At 39.8% G+C, this 18,317-nt stretch overlaps 1 protein-coding gene and 1 pseudogene across 5 annotated transcripts; one reads left to right on the top strand and one right to left on the bottom strand.

The window, feature by feature from the left end:
- The first annotated feature begins 2,922 nt into the window (after positions 1–2,922).
- LOC103990219 (chromatin modification-related protein eaf-1) lies at positions 2,923–15,621 on the top strand. Of its 5 annotated transcripts, none has more exons than XR_010488163.1 (9): positions 2,923–3,120; positions 4,298–4,551; positions 4,653–4,868; positions 4,957–8,980; positions 9,170–9,234; positions 9,410–9,564; positions 9,664–9,739; positions 9,879–10,023; positions 15,237–15,621. XR_010488163.1 is itself a non-coding variant. In XM_009409295.3 (8 exons), the coding sequence occupies exons 2-7, from the start codon at positions 4,345–4,347 to the stop codon at positions 9,734–9,736; spliced, it is 4,809 nt and encodes a 1,602-aa protein (XP_009407570.2). In that variant the 5' UTR covers positions 2,923–3,120; positions 4,298–4,344; the 3' UTR covers positions 9,737–9,739; positions 9,879–10,155. The 5 variants fall into 5 exon arrangements, 1 of the variants encoding a protein (XP_009407570.2); XR_672104.3 differs by having other exon boundaries at positions 4,957–9,049; XR_672105.3 differs by having other exon boundaries at positions 4,957–9,049; positions 9,879–10,052.
- A 1,583-nt stretch (positions 15,622–17,204) lies between these two features.
- Positions 17,205–18,248, bottom strand: LOC135615813 (glycylpeptide N-tetradecanoyltransferase 1-like; annotated as a pseudogene).
- Positions 18,249–18,317: the final 69 nt, after the last annotated feature.

Here is an 18,317-nt window from a genome sequence, read left to right as displayed (position 1 = left end):
ATCGTTAAAAATCAAAATCATACTTTTGAAGCATAGAATTATTCTTTTATGCCCGAATAAAGGTTTTAAGGATGATTATATATATCTTGAACATGATTTCTAATAAGTTAATTATATCAACTTATTTTAAATTATGGACCGATAGAAAACATAGCTTAAGATTTTTACATATCTATGATTGTAGATAAGAGATTTTAATTCACATAAAAATAATTTAGATTTAAGGACTATTTTTAGGTTTTTTATTGTTTATCTAAAAAAATCAAAGGCATACAAATTTAATTATTTAATGTTAATGTAATATTCTTAGAAAATAACGAATCAATGGGAGTAAAAATATCAAAATGTAATCTTGATATTGAGAAAATACATATTGATATTTCTTTATCATTTTTAAGAGATTATTATTTCTTAAATCACTAAAATAATTGATAAAGATAAATAACAAAATAGCATTGACGAACTCGTATATGAAATTGACATTGTTGTAATAATCTTGTAAAATAATTACAATCAATAATTTTAAAAAAATCTCAGAGGAAATGAGACTTATATTTTTTATTATTATACAATATATCTATAAGAATCGTTATAATATTTGAATCAAAGGATCCCTTGTTTTCATAAGTTATAGAAAGTAATTAAGTCTAAAAAATGACACACTATAATAAGAGAATAATTAAAACTAATATACCATAATAATATCTCCAAATTCATCAAATTACCTAATAACCGTAAATGAGTCATTAAGACAAACATACCTCAAAGGTAATATTGAATAATATAAAAGCTAAACAATGGATTGATTTTAATGAGATATTTACTTTAGTTTTTAAAATAAATTAATTAAGAATCATTATTACATTAATGGCTTATTATAATTTTGAATTACATCTGAAAATAATTTTTCTGAGTAGAAATCTAGATAAAAAAATTATGTAGAATAACATAAATGATTCGTACATAAAAAGAAATATAAATTTTGATAAGTAAATTTAGTAAATTTGTTTACTACTTTAAATAAACTTATAGACAATGGTATGCAATATTTTTTGATATAATTATTTCATTCAGATTTAAAAATATATTATTGATCAATATTTATTTTGGGAGCTAGCTTGTTATATTAGTCTTGGATAATATTTTGATTGCCAGATCTTGATTTATTATACGAAGTTAAAAATAAAATTTATCAAAAATCTTGATATGGTTCATATGAATTAGACATCTTATGTTATTAATATTTAAATATTCATGATATTAATCGGGTCTTAGAGAGTTTTACTATATAATCTTATACAACAAATGACAAAAGTAATTATTTTAGTCAAAATAAATATTTTTAAAAGTAATTTGATAAAAATCAAATGAAAGGAAAATATTCTTTATGTATGTGCAGTTGGAAGGTTATTATATACTCAAATCTATACCATATCAAACATCAATTTTATAGTTAATATACTAGTTAGATATTAGAGTTATCTATGAATAAAATACTAAAAGGCTAAAAAAAAAAGATATTTGGAATGGATAAAAAATTATATGCTTCATATATAAAATTAAATAATATTTTCATATGTTTGATGTTGTAAATTATAGAAGATTCTTTTGTAACGCCTCACTCCTAGTCTCATACGTACCCTACAGACTAAAGTGGGATGTCATGTATCTTTTATTTACATTACTATTATCGATAATAGTAATGTAAATGAAAAAGATGTGACATCCCATCGTAGTCTAGCAGATAAGTTATGAATGGGACGTGACATACATACTATTGCCTAATGATATGACCTTATACGAATAATCAATTAAAGATATTATAAATATATTTTTATCTCTTATTGTTCACAATACATTGCTTATAGCAACCCATGAAAAATAAGAAGAAAAAAAAAAGATAAATATAGTTTTTCTTGTAACTCGATATCACTATAACTTATAGATCTAACGAAAACGTGCTTATAAATCAGATAAAGACTTTATGAGTAATATCAAAAGACACACATCCTATATTTGATTTTAATTTTTGATATTAAAGTTTTTTCACACAATAATAACATAATTATTATTTTTATATTTACAATAAGTCATTAATTATTTTTTATTTGAAAAAACTCATTATACCATCATGTTAGACTAGATTATTTTATTGTTTATATTATTATTTATTGAAAAAATGATAATATAATGTTAATTTTTTAAAAGTTAAGTGATAAAGGTGAGATTGAAATCCAATATCTTGTAATAAATAGTCAATTTTTTTTATCAACTCGATTAATTGATATAAAATATATATTTTCAAAGAAAAAACTTTAATCCAATTAAACCACCTTGACAAAATGAACTTGCATGTCATCCATAACAAAAAAAAAAAAAAAGGAAGTATGAACTCTCCCAAAAGCAAGTATGCTGTGACAACACATTAGACGATTTAGGTAGGTGAGAAACTTTCACTACTAATAGTTTGTCCAAGATATAGAAAAAAATATTCTTAATGACAAGATATGTGGATAGATTTCTGAAAATTAACTAAGGATAAGAGGAATTGTTGTCTTACAATGACCATCATCAATCCAAAGTGGGCCAGATTAAATGATGAAGTCAGTTACTATAACAAAAAAATAAAAGAGAAAAATGAGTCATAAATATTAAGTAATAGTTAAAACTTACACGTAGAGGAATGATTAAATACTAACCAACGGTCAATTTTCCGTCATTTGGATGATATAACTTTCGACAAATAAGGTCATTAAATGACAGCTTTTTAGCGACGCAATCCGCGAAAGCGCGTCAACGAGGTAGCGGCAGCCGTCAATTCTCTATCTCGCGGCATCCGAGCCGTCAGTTCCCACCGCCTCTGAAAGGTTTCTTTGGCGTGGTTACGATACTTCACCTTATAACCAACCTTGTGGCGTTCCCCTGCCCCCACATCTCCACCGTCCTCTCCCTCTCTCGCTCGCTTCCACACTCCGCCCTGACATCCACCCTTCGACTCCAAGAGGCGAAATCGTGGCATCCACGTAGCGGCATCGGTTTACCCCCGCGGCCGGCCCTAAACCCTAGGCCCGGTTCTACTCCGTTCTCCGGGCTAGGCTTTTGGCCGTTCTTGAGAGTCAGGTACGTCATCAGCTGAAACCCTAGAAATTCAAGACATGGATCTTTGGCCTTCTACTTCGTTCGATGCCGATTCTGGTCGAGCACATTTTGGTCGAATCCTGATGCCCTTTCTTTGTTTCTTCCGCTGTGATTTCTTTTCTTTCTTTTTTTTCCTTGCGGTGATCTGTTCGATCTTATGATCAAAATACAGAAATGATATTTGCTATCTGGGATGTTTATGCACGATCACTTGTTGGTTTGAGATGGTGAAATTGTGTATTGTCTTAATCATGGACACCGGATGCTACTGTCTCGTTTAATTATTTCCTGGGAGCTCACTGTGGCAGATTCATTCCTTTGTTATTTAATATGTTAGGTCATGTTGAATTATCAATATATAGTTTTCCTCTTCTTTCAATATCTCGTCGTGCTTAAGGCTGTTTTTTATTGTTCTTGATGCCCTTTCTTCGATGTCTCCCTATGAATCTTCTTTTTGTGCCATTCTGTTCGATTTTATGAACAAAATTCTTTGACAATGGGACTTAGTGCTTGGGAGTAGTTTAGGGTTTTTATTTCTTGATGGTTATTTCTTGGTTTATTATGATAGGCAATTTTATGCGTATATGGACCACCGAATTTACACTATTGTTCCATTTAGCAAATTTTTGCTGTGCTCACTGTAGTTGCTTTCCTTTGTTATTTGGTACGGTGGGTCATGTTGTTAGTTTCTAACTATTTCGTCTTGTCACAGATTAGTGGAAATGGATGATATCGGAGTTATTAGCTACATCAAATGGTACCTAGACTAGGATGTCCTATTAGTTATTGATGACCTTCTAACTATATTGTCTTGTCACAGAGTAGTGGTAATGGATGATTAAATAAATAAGTGAGCTGAATCTTTGTTATAAGATTGTGTTGAAATATCCTGCAATGATATTAGATTTGTTAGCCACATCAAATGGTTACCTAGACTAGGATGTAGTGTTAGTTACTGATGTAGATTGATGGCTGTGTTTAGATCATTGATGGAGTTAGTTCCCTCTAAATTTATATATTTGATCTAATACTGTGTTGTTGAAAATTCTATCGTTTTAGCATCATATATTATGTTTTCATGATTTATTTTGCTGAAAAAGCAATTAAAATGTGTTGTTTTGCATCTTTTAGTGTCTAACTGCTGAAATCAAACTTTCAGGGTATCTGAATAGTGTCAAGTTCAGTTGGACTGAAGCTAGTTTCATTATGGGTTTTGATAATGAGTGTATACTGAATATTCAGTCCCTTCCTGGTGAATACTTCTGTCCTGTTTGCCGCACGCTTATCTATCCAAATGAAGCTTTACAATCTCAGTGCACCCATCTATACTGCAAACCATGCTTAGCTTACATCGTGGCTACTAGTCAAGCATGCCCTTATGATGGATACCTCGTGACTGAAGCAGACTCGAAGGTCTCAGCTCCCCCCGCCCAAAACAAAATATGATTTCTCTTTTTTAGTCTTCCTAGGAGTCTTTTTTTTTTTCTCTAATAGCAGCTTGTTGTTGTATTCAGCCGCTGATTGAATCAAATAAAGCACTTGCCGAGACCATTGGTAAAGTGGCAGTTTACTGTCTCTATTGTAGGAGTGGGTGTCAATGGCAGGGAACATTGTCCGAATGTATTGCACATTGTACTGGTTGTGCCTTTGGAAATTCACCTGTTGTATGCAACAGGTGTGGTATTCAAATTATACATCGGCAAGTACAAGAACATACACAGATATGTCCTGTGAGTTCTAAGAATCTTTGTTGATTTTATTGACTATAATCCAGTAAACTTGTTCTTATTTAATGCTTGGATGATTTATGTGATACAGGGTTTGCAACCTCAAGCTCAACAGGTAGACGGTGGTCAGGCTCAAGCTTCAACAACATCATCACAAGCTGTTTCCCAGGATCCAAGTGTGGCTTCCTCAGCAGCTCCTGCATCAACTGCTTCAGCAGCTAGTGCAACAACAACTTCTGCAGCTGTTGCAACTCCTGCTGCTTCTGCAGCTACTCCAACTGCGCTGCCTGCTGCCACTTCTGTAATCATGCCTGTTGTTTCCACTACTGCAACTACACTCCCTGCTGCTTCTCAAGGCCAAAGTCAAACGAATTCAACCGGCAATGCACAAGCTGCAGCACAGGTTCCAACGCCTCATCAATTGTACCAGCAACAACAATTGCAATACCAGCAGTACTATCAGATGTACCATGGCTATGACCCTTATCAGCAGCAATATCAACAGAATGCTCAATATCAGCAGCAACCCTACCCACAGTATGCCCAATCTCAGATGCAAGTTGTCCCTCAGCTAGCAATCCAAGGACAGCAGCAGACTTCTTCATATGTGCAGTCTCAACCTCATCCCCAAGCTCAGCTTCAACCTCAAGCCCTGGCCCAGCCTCTAACCCAGCCCCAGCCACAGCCACAAGCACAGGTAGCTCAACTGCAACAGCAGCAGCAACATTTGCCCCAGCCCCAGCCCCAGCCCCAGCCCCAGCCCCAATCTCAACCCAGTGCCCATCTTGTGCAAATGCAGACACAACTGCCTCGTACACCTGTTCAGCAGCCTTACACGCAAGCGCGTCCACAAACTAATCTGCCACCCCAAGCTCAAATAGCAGGCCAACAATTTGGTCAGCCACCCCAACCACATCAAACCCAACAGTCTTATCCTCGGACGCAACCACAGCAGCAGGTCCAGGCACCTCTATATCAACATCCTCTGCAGCCACATCATCATCCACAGTCCCTTCCTCAACAGCTGCCTCATCTACATGCTCAACCACAGGCTCGTCCTACCAGCCTTCAACAACCACCTATGCTTCTGCAACCTCATCCCCAGCATCCTAGCGCTCAGCCCCAACCAATGACACAACCACAGCATCCATCGGTTCATGCGGTGACGGAACGCCAGTCGTACCAGCAGCCTCAAATGCTCCAGCAGGACCAGCCTGGTGCCCAACCACAACATCCCATGCTTATGCATTCCCAGCAGCAAGGTGTTACCCAACAACATCCTGTTCAATTGCCAAACCAGTTTGCACCTCAACAGCCTCCTCGGATGCCTCCTCCAACTGGGCATATCCCAATGCAAGTCCAACAGCAACCAATGCTACCCACACAAAGGCCTCCTGCAAGTCTTCAACCTCAGCAACAACCGCATCTTACAGTTCATCAGCATGGACAACAACTGCACCAGTACACTGGTCTGCATTCACAGGCACCTCAGCAGGGTTTGCCTCCTCAGCAATCACATGGCCATTTGAATTCTGGCCAGCAGAGTCAGCTGGGGATGCTTGCATCACAGCAGCAATTGCATCCTCAGGTTCCACCATATACGCAACATCATTTTCCTCCTCATCTGCAGGCTCAGCAGAATATGCCTCTATCTCAGGCTCTGACAACACATCAAACACAGGCTGTAGCTGGCAGGCCTGTGATGGTGAATAATGGCATGCCACATCAACTGATTCAACAATCTCCTAGAGGTCCAGGCAAGCTAGTACAACATGTTCTGAATCAACAATCGCCAAGTCAGAGTCACTTGACCCAGCCAGGCAATAATTTGGCAGCAACATATGACTCACAAAGGTCTCATCTCCCAAAACCTGGCAGCTATGACAGCTCTATACCTGTGTCTGCATCACATTCAGGGGTAGTAGATAAAGTGGGCCATGCCACTGAATTGTCAACAGAAACAGCTGCCAAGAATGCCGAAGGCAATGAGCAGACTGAAAGATCTGCAATGGTTGATCCAAAGATTCTCAAAACAGAGTTGGAAACTGTTAAAGAAAAAGTTAGTGGCAAAGTTAAGGAAAAAGATATGCAACTGGAGGTAGAACCAACACTGGTTCGTGGAAGAAGCATGGATTCTCATACCGATATGGAGCTTCCAGAATCTAAGCATGCGATTAAGGAAGAATTGGCTAACTTGCCGGAAGATGGTATTGAGACATCACATATTTCTAAGGATAGAGATGTAGAAGGGGAAATTCAGGGTGTAGAAGAGAAACCTGATGTAAATGCTGGTGTGCAGGTGGAAATTCAATGTGCAAATTTGCCGTCTGATGCTAGCTTGCATTCCATTTCTAGTGCATTACCGAAGGAGTCATCTGGCTTAAGTGAAGGTCAGACTGATGGGGAAATTGCTAGTAAAACTCAACCTCCTCAGCAACTGTCAGTTACTAGCAGTGATGGAGGTCAGCTGCCACAACCAACCAAGCAACGTGTGACGCCATCCTATGATGGAGCATCTTTACAGCCTGGTTCTCATGAGAAGAACTCGGCCTGGTTAGCTTGGCAAGGCTTGGGATCAGGAATGCCACAAGTTGTTGGCCCAGCAGGTTCTTCATCTGATAAGGAGGGCTTTCCACCACAACACATACCCCACAGTCATCCTTCAAATGTGCCAGTCATGACCCCCAGGTTTCCAGCACCTGACAAAATATTACCACTGCAAATGTCACACCAAGGGGCGATTCATGATAGAAGATCCCAGGAAGCTCCATACCAAATGCAGGCACCTGGGCAAAACATGATATTGAGCCAAATGAGACCCCTGGATCATGGTTATCCTGAACCTATTCCTCGTCAGGTACAGCCTTCAATTGTACAAGAGCCGCTTAGGCCTCCAAGTGGGCAACCATATGGTGGTGGTTATCATTCTGATGCAATGCATGGTGGCCTTCCTGGTCCAGTCTTGCCCACCTCAGGTAGGGCTCCTGGACATGCTGGATTCCCTCAGCAAGGATTTCCAGAACCGGTTATAGCCCAGGGACAAAGTCAAAATTATTTGTCTGTGCCACATGCTGGCACTACTAGAGTTCCACATGGTGAGTCTTTAACACGAACAGCTCCAGTTGTGCCACTGACTGGCGCCTTTAATACATCTACTCAAATGATGCCAAGGGGACCTCCTTTTCATCCTGAAGATCGTGGAGTTCCCTCTCATGTTGGAAATCCCAATATCTTGGAAGCTGAAATATATGACACCAGGAGGCCTGTTTTTCAAGATGTCAGACAGACTGACCCACATGTCGAGTCAAATGTGATTGCTAACGGGATTCAAAGAAAGTTGAGATTTGTTGGCATGCATGATTCTCATGGGCTGGCTGAAGGCAGACTAAAGCCTTTGCCAGATGAAAGATTCAGATCATTGCCGGGAGATGGGATGCCAAGGCCTTTTCCACTTGAACCTGGCAGGCACAATGTAAGTGGCAGGGAGTTTGAAGAAGATTTGAAACAATTTCCTCGCCCGGCCCATTTGGATGGTGAAGGTTTCCAGAAGTTTGATAGTTATGGTTCTTCAACAAGGCTTCTTGAGAGGGGGCAGCAGCATGTTGGTCCTGATTCTATACCAAGATCTTCTAATATATCTGTGCCTGGGCCTGATGGAATTCCTAGTGAATTCCTTGCAACCCAAGTTGGTCCTTTCCAAGCTGGCAATTCTGCTCCTTTTCCAGCCAGTAGGGCTGGTTCAGAGTTCCACATGATGAATATTTTGGAAATGCGCAGGCCTGCTGGCTTCCATGAGGACTTTGGTGCTGTTCCTGATTTGCGTAGATCGCTGCCTGGATCTGGTCATCGTCATATACAAAGTCCAGTAAAAAATCTTGGTGGTCTTCCATCTAGTAGGTTTGGATCAGCTAGCCAGCCACACATGGAGGATATTGATCCCAAGGAGCTGCATGGATTTGCTGAACGATCAAAAGCTTTTAACCTTCCTTCAGATTCAACTGGCAGTTATTTCCATGATAGCAAGAGTTCTATGCCAGGGGCATTGCCTGGTCGTTCTGCAAGAGGTGTTCCTGATCGTCCTAGAAATTTCCGGATGGTGGAGCAACTTCGTTCAGGTAACTTTCCTGGCAGTACAAGAAAAGATCTAGATGGTCGTGAGATCCCTCGCATCCACATGCACCCTGGTGAGCCTTTCGGACATGTCTGTGCAAGTTACATAGTGGTCAATGAAACATTTGGTTCTAGAGGTTTGCCTAGTAATTGACATGCAGGGGAACCATTTGATTGGGGGCATTTTCCCACAGGTGATCGCAGTTTTGGTGTCAATTATGGGCACGATTTTCCAAATGAGGCTGGAATGTTTAGCACGGTGAGCCATTTTGATGTTAGTTTCATTTTAGGTAGAGATATTCACTCAATTAACAGTTTGTTGTCCATTTTGTTCATAGAACATCTGTTTCCACACTGGTTGTAATGTTTGATGTTGCTCTTCTCGTTAAGAAGATTTTTGATTGGTTTCTTTATGATCATTTGAGCTGTTAAAGAAAAGGAAGCCTGGGACGACGGGATGGTGCCGCATATGCAGTGTCGACTGTGGAACAGTGGAGGGCTTGGATTTTCATGCACAGAGTCGGGAGCACCAAAGGATGGCCATAGATATGGTATTGGCAATTAAGAAGGAGAACAACAAAAAACACAGGTTATCAATCAGTTCAGCTTTTAGAAAAGGAATTTCAAACAATATATACTGCAATTTAGAGTACCATATCCAACTGTGCCTTTTTTGTGTTTTGTGCAGAATATCTGAGGGTGTCTTATCCTTTGAAGACTCAAACAAATCAAGAAATTATTTTGGAAGACAGTTGAAATAAACAGTAAAGTCATGACAATCTACAGAATTCAGTTATTCATGCTTATATTCTTTGGTTATGCAAGATGAAGCTTAGTTTCTGGTTATCTATAAGCTATTTTTCAGACATCAAATTGGTTAATTAGTATCTTATTTCTTTTCAGGTTGCTGCTGCAGCTGTCGAAATGGGTTTTGAGCTGTAGTTGAATCAGCAAGTGGAGATTTGTTTCAGTCATGATGAACTTATGAAACGATCTTACTAGCTTACCTTGTGCAGTTTTGCAAGTCTTCCAGACTTCCGTAGCTTTGGTAGGCGGTGATTGAGTTTGTCATTTCATGTATTGACTCTTTACTATCTTTCGTTTGCTATTGTACTTTTTCTATTTCAGTGACTTCATCTGACTCATATATAATCCTGATATGTTATTATTTATGGTTGCACATTAGTTTTTATTTTTATCTATGCATATCCTGTGTTCATGTCTTAGTATTGGAAGCTTCATCTTTTTCTTATGTAGGAATCTTTCTCATGAAATGATCTATCTTCTATCACATGAGACGGCTGATACTTTTCAGTATAAGATTGAATTTTTGATTGAGAGGCAATGCTAGTATTTTCAAGTCATTTGGACGGTAAACATATATAAAGGAAAAAGGATCCTGCTGAGAATTGTGCATCTTGTTGGATGTGGAATAGTGTTTACAATGTAATCAAGTTATAGATAAGAATATTTTTAAGTAGTCATTGACCTGCCCCATTATCGGGGGCTTGTGCATCAGGTTCACCCTTGTAGCATTTTTAGTTTGTCATGTTGTATACTTCTACCCTCTCTCTACTAGTATTTTGACTATTCGTTCCTTTTTACATTGTTACCCAGAAGGTGGATTTTTTTTTTTTATCTATCTTTATTTCACAGTAACACAGATAATAGTTCCTTTAGGTGAGTCCCCTCCGTCACCCTTCTTCTTAGATTCCAATGTGTACTATTTGTCTTCTCCTGTTTAGATTGTTACTCAGATCTTTTTCTTTACTTGATCTATTTGTTTTGATCTACCTTTATTTCATAGTGACACACAATAATTCCTTTAGGAGTCACCTCCTGTGCCCTTCCTCTTAGACTCCAACATGTGCTATTTATTTTGTGTAAATATTCTGCAATGATCTCATGTTAATGTTGTTGAGTTTTGATTTCACCCAGTGTTGATGAAAAGTGCACTGAGATGAATGAGAATTGTGATTCTTTGATGCAATGTTTTGTCATTTACCATGTACAGTACAGTCACAAAACACAATTGGCACTGTTATGCCAGTTTGATGTTAAATTGGTTATATGTGATAATCGAGTCATCCAAGAGATTCACCTAAACTAGTGCTGCAAACTATATTAATTTTTCAAATTTTAACAACAGCCTAGTTATCTTTGTGATTTAGTTTGTAGGGATCATTTTCTATTGTTATCTTGTAAATGTTTTAGTTGTAGGAAGCATCTTACAAAGGATCTTGCTAACCCTATAGCTTGCAATTTGCCAGCGATATAATGTCTTATGCTTGTTATTGACAATCCTGAGTATATTAGAAGACTGTTAAGTTGAATCTTAGATTTGGAAAATGAGCTTGGATGTGAACTTGAAGTTACATTGTACTAGATGCTAATTTTTTTGCATCTTGGACACCAATGCTTTATCCAGTGCTTAACGTATGATATATTTTGGCATCCTTATTTCGGTTTCTATTGGATTGAGGGTTTATGTTGAATGATTTTCACCAACATACATTTACATGATCAATTAAGTTTTAACTTTCTTTATCCCATTAATTTAGTATAATTTTACTTGATGAACTATAGCTTCTACATCGGTAATCTTATTATGGTCCTATGTGAAACTCGCTTTATTGGTACCACAATGACATTAAGCTGAGGTTTCAAATATTTGGGTCAAGTGCACCAATATTTCCTGCCATTAAGCTCCCTAACAGGTCGCTCCCGTAGGGGTGCGTTTGTGTCGTTAAGATGCTTACCCCCGAGAGGGTGCATTAGGCATCTTCAGATGCTCTCCCCTATAGGGGCACGTTGGTGCTATTGAGATGCTCACCCTAGAGGAGGGCGCATTGGTCAACTTCCGACTCTCACCCTTGTAGGGGTGCATTGGTGTCGTTGAGATGCTCAACCCGGAGGAGGGCGCATCGGGCATCTTTGGACATGCACCCTCGTAGGGGCGCATTGGGTGTCGTTGAGATATTGACCCCTGAGGAGAGCGCATTGGACATCTTTGGACACTCACCCCTGTAGGGGCGCGGCGGTGCCGTTGAGGTGCTCACCCCCGAGGAGAGTGCATCGGGCACCTTCGGACGCTCACCCTTGTAGGGGCGTGTTGGTGCCATTGGGATGCTCACCCGAAGCATACCTTGTTGAGATCGATGTAATCAACACACATTCGTCAGTTTTCGTTGGATTTTTTAAGAAGTACAGCGTTGGTGAGTCACTGGGGGTATTGCACCTCGAAATTAAATCCAACGCCTAACCACTTGTCTACCTCACGCTGATGGCTTGCTAGTGGTTAGAGGCAAACTTTTGAGGCCTCTACTTCATCGGGCACGCCTTGGGTGATATATTCAAGCAATGTTCGCTCTTGCTTCAACCTTTTGCGCAACTCCTCGCACTTGCCCAAGACCATTGCCTCAGCGGTGTGTATTGATTGGCCCTCTATAGTGTCTCGGGTACTATCGTCGGTGGTCCCTTTATTAGTGACCAGAAGAGTCGGGAGGGCGTAAGCCCTATTATAATGGTTTGTTTGAGGAGCGACGGATGGGTGTTGGTTATGCCTCATCTCGTTTGTGAATCGGGCAATGAAATCTGAGAGCGTCTCTTCCTCTCCTTATCGAAGTCCTAGGAAGGTTGCTGTCAAACGCCAAAGGGTGTACATTCCCAACGAAATGTTGCTCGAACTCTATTGCTAATTGGTTGTGTGAGCTAATCGAGTGTGGCTTCAAGTGGTCATACCACTCTCGCGTTGGGCCTCACAACATGGTAGGGAAGGTGCGACACATTAGAGCATCCATTGCGTCGTATAAGGACATCTAAGCACGGAAGGCTGCGATGTGCTCGTTTGGGTCGGCACATCCATTAAATGCCTCCAAGGTTGGGAGTTAGAAGTTAGCAAGGATAGGCTCTTCTTGGATCTTTTGAACGAATGGTGATCGACCCTAGTTGAGGTTGGTCAAGTCTTCTCCCCTAAATAATTGGAACTCTAGATGCATGTCCTCTAGGAGCTGGTCCATCTACTGTAATTGAGCCCGAAGGGTGTCTGTCCTCCATGTAGTTTGTAGATTGCGTCTCGAACTTGGGTAAGGCGAACCAAGAATGGTGAGGTCTACTGAACTCTATGGTCGGGGATCAGGGTGCCTCCTATGCTGGGGGCTCAATGAGCCTCGGGTGTTCTTGGGCGATCAATGCCACGTCAGGTTGGGGAATCTCGATGAGCGTCGGCAGTATTGTCGACTGCCGCAGGGCTGGAGGCATTGCCGATTGAACTAGTTGAGGCACGAACGGGGCGACGATCTGTATTATACCCATCAGTGTCTGCACTTGTTGAGTGAGGTTTTGGAAGACCTCAGCGGGGACAAGCATGTGGGCCAAGGTCATCATTGGGGGAGAGAGTCTAGGGTTGTTAAACATACTCCAGTACCTCATCAAAATCTGTGTCGAGGTTCGAAAACGTCGGTTGTTGCCCGTCGTGAGTGAAGGTACTGTGGGGTGGAGCCTTCTCTCTCGAACGCTCTTTGAGTGGGTATGCAGGTTGACGTTCCTACGATATGGTTCTTCTTCTTGTGCCAAAAATATTATGGGGAGATGTCGTTGACATCTTGGTTAGCTCGACGTGATTCTGACTCGTGTGTGTAGGGTTGTTTGAGGTGCCTCCAAAGTGAAAACGTTGAGCTCCCAAGGTGCTACATGCATGAAGATTGAGGTCGGGAGAGGGGCTATCCCCTTGGGAGAGGGGATAGCCCCTAACAGCCTTTAACAGCCCCTTTTGGACTCTTGTCCACATAGAAGGCAAAAAGGGGGGAGGCAGCCTGTAATTGCCTGCTTTGGACTTATGTCCACGCAGGCAGACCAAGGGGGCATGTCTTGTCTCTCCTATGCCAACTTGACTGTCACATGTAGGCCATGTATCAGATGATAATTGGTCGACAATATTCTCTAGCTGGTAACATAATATATATATAGAATAGGTTGGGTTCGTTGGGCTACCGAGTATCTCAACTAGATCTGATCCTAGCCCACTCTTGCCCACATTTCATAGAACTTGGGTTTGGCTTGTGATGGTCATGTATGCAAAATTGCAACATCAAGGGATTTGGTTTTGACAACTGTGAACTTCAATGTGAACGGTTAAATGTGGTCCTTTTTAACATTGAGTTAAACATTGGAGTTTTTTCTGGGACTCTGAGTTTTGGTGCCAAACAGCATAGTGGAAAGATGCCTATTTTTTATTTTTATCAATTTATGGACTTGTATGGTGCACATATGATACATGTGAGAACTTATGGATGTAGTATATCTTTCTGTACATTGACCCTTCATAGATCTCACATTGACAAAAGCCTTGTAGCTGAGCCACCCTTCTATTGTATCTTTGTAATTAGTGAATAAAATAATCACTCCCAGAAACTCTCTCTTAATCTTTTTTTGTTTGGAGAAATTTTCTTTTCCAAAATGGAGGCATCAGGTTATGATTTTTTTCTGGATAATTACAGCCACAATATCTTGGGAGCAGATATTTTTAGCTATGATTTTTTGACTCAAGTTGTGTAGGTTAGATCACTATTGTGTCAGAAGCATTTGAATAACTAGATTAACATATTATATTTTAAAAACAAAGCCTTTCATTTTGATTTATTGTATGTTTTTCACTAACTTGAAATCAAGTGGAAGAACGGAGCCATACATTTGGATCTTGGGGAGATTTTTCCACCGTGAGTAAAATAAAAAAATATATTTATGCATGCTCTGTCAGTTAAACACTGTCAGTTAAGAGCAGGAAGAATTGTACCTGCACTGCTAAACACAACTGAAGTTAGTACTGTTATATGTGTGTATATATATATATATATATATATATATTATATCTCAATAAGTCTGTCATCATCAATATATTGAACAAAAATGCCATTGAATCATTTATGTTTATAACTTTTAGTAAAATTAAGGAAAAAATTAATGATATTCTTTGTATTTTATGTTGGGACTTAATTGTTAATTAAGGTGATGATAGTGAACTTGTTCATTTCTTGATGTCTAGTTTATTTTAGCATCTATTGATCACTCTGCTAGTCTAACTTGTGGTGTAGTTAGTCTATTTGCTAATAGACATGTCCTTGTCAAGATTATGCAAATAATCTTTATTAATATTTTTTAAAATTTATACTGGACATAGGCATCTCTATCCTTTGATTCTTTTAGAACTTGTTGAGTTTTTTTTTATTGTGATGTTGGTTCATTGTTTTGTGGTATCTGCAGTTTGGAGGGTGCTATTAGGTTCAGGAATCCAGTTGCTGATAGAACTTTGGACTTTCAATGTAATAATCTACCCTTCTACATTCTCAGATCTTTATTGGTAGTGCAATTCTCCTTTTATCTCGTCATTTTAAATGCTTAGATGACTCGTCTCACAGAAGTGCCTACTTACTGCTGGCTTTTTCCTAGTATTGACATGCTAGATCCTATGTATTTATCTGCGGCACCAATTAGCTATATGATAGTTGATTCTTAGGTCTGCATAAATTTGTGGCGTTCATTCATGTGTACATGTACATATTCTTGAATAGTTGGACAAGGGGTCTTTATTACCTAAACTTACATTCCAGAATGTTAATATGTCAAGTTAGTGTCCTCTTTTCTCTGATGAAGTACCTTTAACAGTGGAACACTGAAGAATGTTAAATCTGGTTTACTGTTGTACCGACAAAAATGGACTCAGTTGCAACTCTACTTACTACCACACATTAAAAATGAATCAGGCTTCCAATGAATACATTACAGTATGTATTTTACTTTATCTTGTCCATAGGTGCCTTTTACTTTATTAGTGGTTGAAGAATAAGTTGCAAAGAGCAACAGCCAATGATTCTGGAATTTGTAAAGGCTCCCCTTTGGTTTGACTTTGTGTATAACTCAATTTTTTTTGTTTCTTGCCAAGTGATCTGAATTGTATTTTATTTGTAAATATTTTTGATAAAAGGGAAGAGGTCAACCAGTATATAACGAGGTTTCTATTCTCTAGGGAGGAGAAAGAGACAGAAAGTTAGTGATTTGACACAAGTAGCTGCTAATACAACTCCTTTCTGTACTTTCTCTCTCTCTTATCATTGCTGTCAATATTGCTTCTTTTCTTGGTGCTCGTCTCCTCCCCCACCCCCCCTTTCTTCCTTGTCCATGTGTCTGCATTTCATGGATGCTAGAAAACTTCATTTGAATTAAACAGTTAGATTTGGAATCTTATTTGCTGGATATTACTGAAAGATGAGTACATCTTTGAAGTCATTCTTCATTGGATTCATTTTGGGAGATTGTTGTTTATCTTTAAATGGGTAGAGATCTGAGCATCTAACCTCCCTGATGTCAAAGCTTCTTTTGGCTTGTTGTCACCAGAATGATAGGTGTCTTCCCTTGTGACTACCATAAAGAATCTCTGTAAAATACCTGAGTAGAGCAGAACAGGGAATTGAACACGTACTTAGTACATTAAGCTATGTACCTAGTGCTGTGATAACATGATTCCAATCAAATAGGGAAAATTAGCAGGTGAAATGTAGTGACACAAGGAATCATAAGCTTTAAAGTAATGTGAAACTGAAACATGAGTCATCTGATGACTATGCTTTCAAATACAAAGGTATGTCTGCACATACATTACGTACACATAGGTTAAGCTTCGCTAAACATTGATGACATGTTTCAGTTTTATAGATTTGTTTGGCAATTCTGTGATTGTGATAGTCCAATGCATCAAACATATTTTAAATCATGACTACCAAACCTCTTTGCTCGAACTTGAGCTCTTAAGTTTGGATATTCTTCATCTTTATTTTAATGATTTTTCATATAACAAATAATTTTTGGTATCTGTTCCTTCAGTTATTTTAATCCATTATAATAATCTCATGACTGCTTATTAATTGTTTGATTAGTTGTTCTGCTAGTTTTTGTGGGTTACTAATGTTTGATCTCATTTTCACATTTATTGTTCTGAATACTAGCATCTCTCTTCTGTTGACCATTAGAGACGTTTGACCTTTTTAGCCCTTGTACCTTGATTGCCAGTGAAAAAAAAATATGTTGAAATATTGGTCTCAGATAATTTTTTACTTCTATATTCATACTTTGATCAATGATGTGATGTAATCAGCTTTATCTTTGCGAAACTTGTTTCAATAAATGGTTTACTTCTCAAGGCTTAAGATAGGGTTGTAAATGGGCAATTTTGGCATAAATTTTGTTTTATAGGGTTGTATATAGATTTTGCCTGCCTACTTGACTGTTTCTTTTCCTTGCTTGTTGGTTGTTGGTATCACGCATCCTTTTTGATGCCACGTTGAGGATTTATTTGGCCGCCAGTTTGACCTTTCGAATATGTACATCTTGCCAATTTTCCTATACTCTTGTGAAATCCTATTTACACACAAATAAATGAAACAAAGTTTGTCACAATATTGGCAAAAATAATCTTGGAACATCACGAAGCTCCATCTTCCTTAACCCGGGCGTCGTAGTTGATACCGGAAGCTTGTACAGCCTGATCGTTCGACTCATCGTCATCCGTGCTCCGAGCCGGGGGAATCCCACATCAATCAGCTTCTTCGGGTTAAGAGAACGGTGCCAGTACCGGCAGGACGACCCCAGCCGTGCAGGCCGCCGGCCAGATATTCTCCAAATGGACCCCCCTCGTGACCTCCTTGATCATCACGGGCGCGAGCCGCTTCGATCGCGGCCTGTTGTGGACGCACAGAAAGTTGACTTCCGCCATCCGGACGACCTCGTACCGGACCTGGATCCTGGCCGGCACGTCGGTGATGAAGGCGACGAGCTTCTTAGTGGCCTTCACCCGGACGCCGATATGCGAGGCTTTGAAGTAGCCTGGTGGGCGGAGTGCCCACTGAAGGAACTCCTTGGAGTAGTTAAACCGGAACATGTTCTCGTCGTCCTCGATGTAGTTGTTGGCCGAGCGCAGGTCTGTTCGTCGTCCATGTCGCAGGTGGTCCACTCGTAGAGGGCGGGGAGGTTGTAGGGCTCAGGCTTGACGGCGGAAAGGGGCGCCGGCGGCTCAATGGGGCCCTCGGAGAGGCTTGTGTCGCCGGCGTCCTTGAATTGCCCCACCGGCTGGGTCTCCCAGAAGCGGTGCCGCATACCGACGGCGACAGCCTCCTGGATCCTGTGAGCAAGAGACTCAACCACCCCGTCGCCCTCCGAGGCCGCGACGGCGCCGCCGTCGTATCGGTTCCATGCTGCAGATCTGGGTATGGAATTTACTCCTCACCAGGAGAGAAGGAGCCGTTGTCACCGTCCACCATGGCGGAAACTTGAGGCGAACCCAATTAAAAG

Source organism: Musa acuminata, chromosome BXJ2-6 (assembly GCF_036884655.1).
Source record: "Musa acuminata AAA Group cultivar baxijiao chromosome BXJ2-6, Cavendish_Baxijiao_AAA, whole genome shotgun sequence".
NCBI lineage: Eukaryota > Viridiplantae > Streptophyta > Magnoliopsida > Zingiberales > Musaceae > Musa > Musa acuminata.
Note: the sequence above shows the minus strand (reverse complement) of the source record. Positions and strands in the feature narration are given on the sequence as shown.

Coding starts and splice junctions, on each gene's coding strand:
- LOC103990219 (XM_009409295.3), top strand. CDS start 4,345: ATGGGTTTTGATAATGAGTGTATACTGAATATTCAGTCCCTTCCTGGT. Junction 9,050..9,169: donor TCGCATCCACATGCACCCTG/GTGAGCCTTTCG, acceptor ATTTTCCCACAG/GTGATCGCAGTTTTGGTGTC. Junction 9,565..9,663: donor GAGAACAACAAAAAACACAG/GTTATCAATCAG, acceptor TGTTTTGTGCAG/AATATCTGAGGGTGTCTTAT.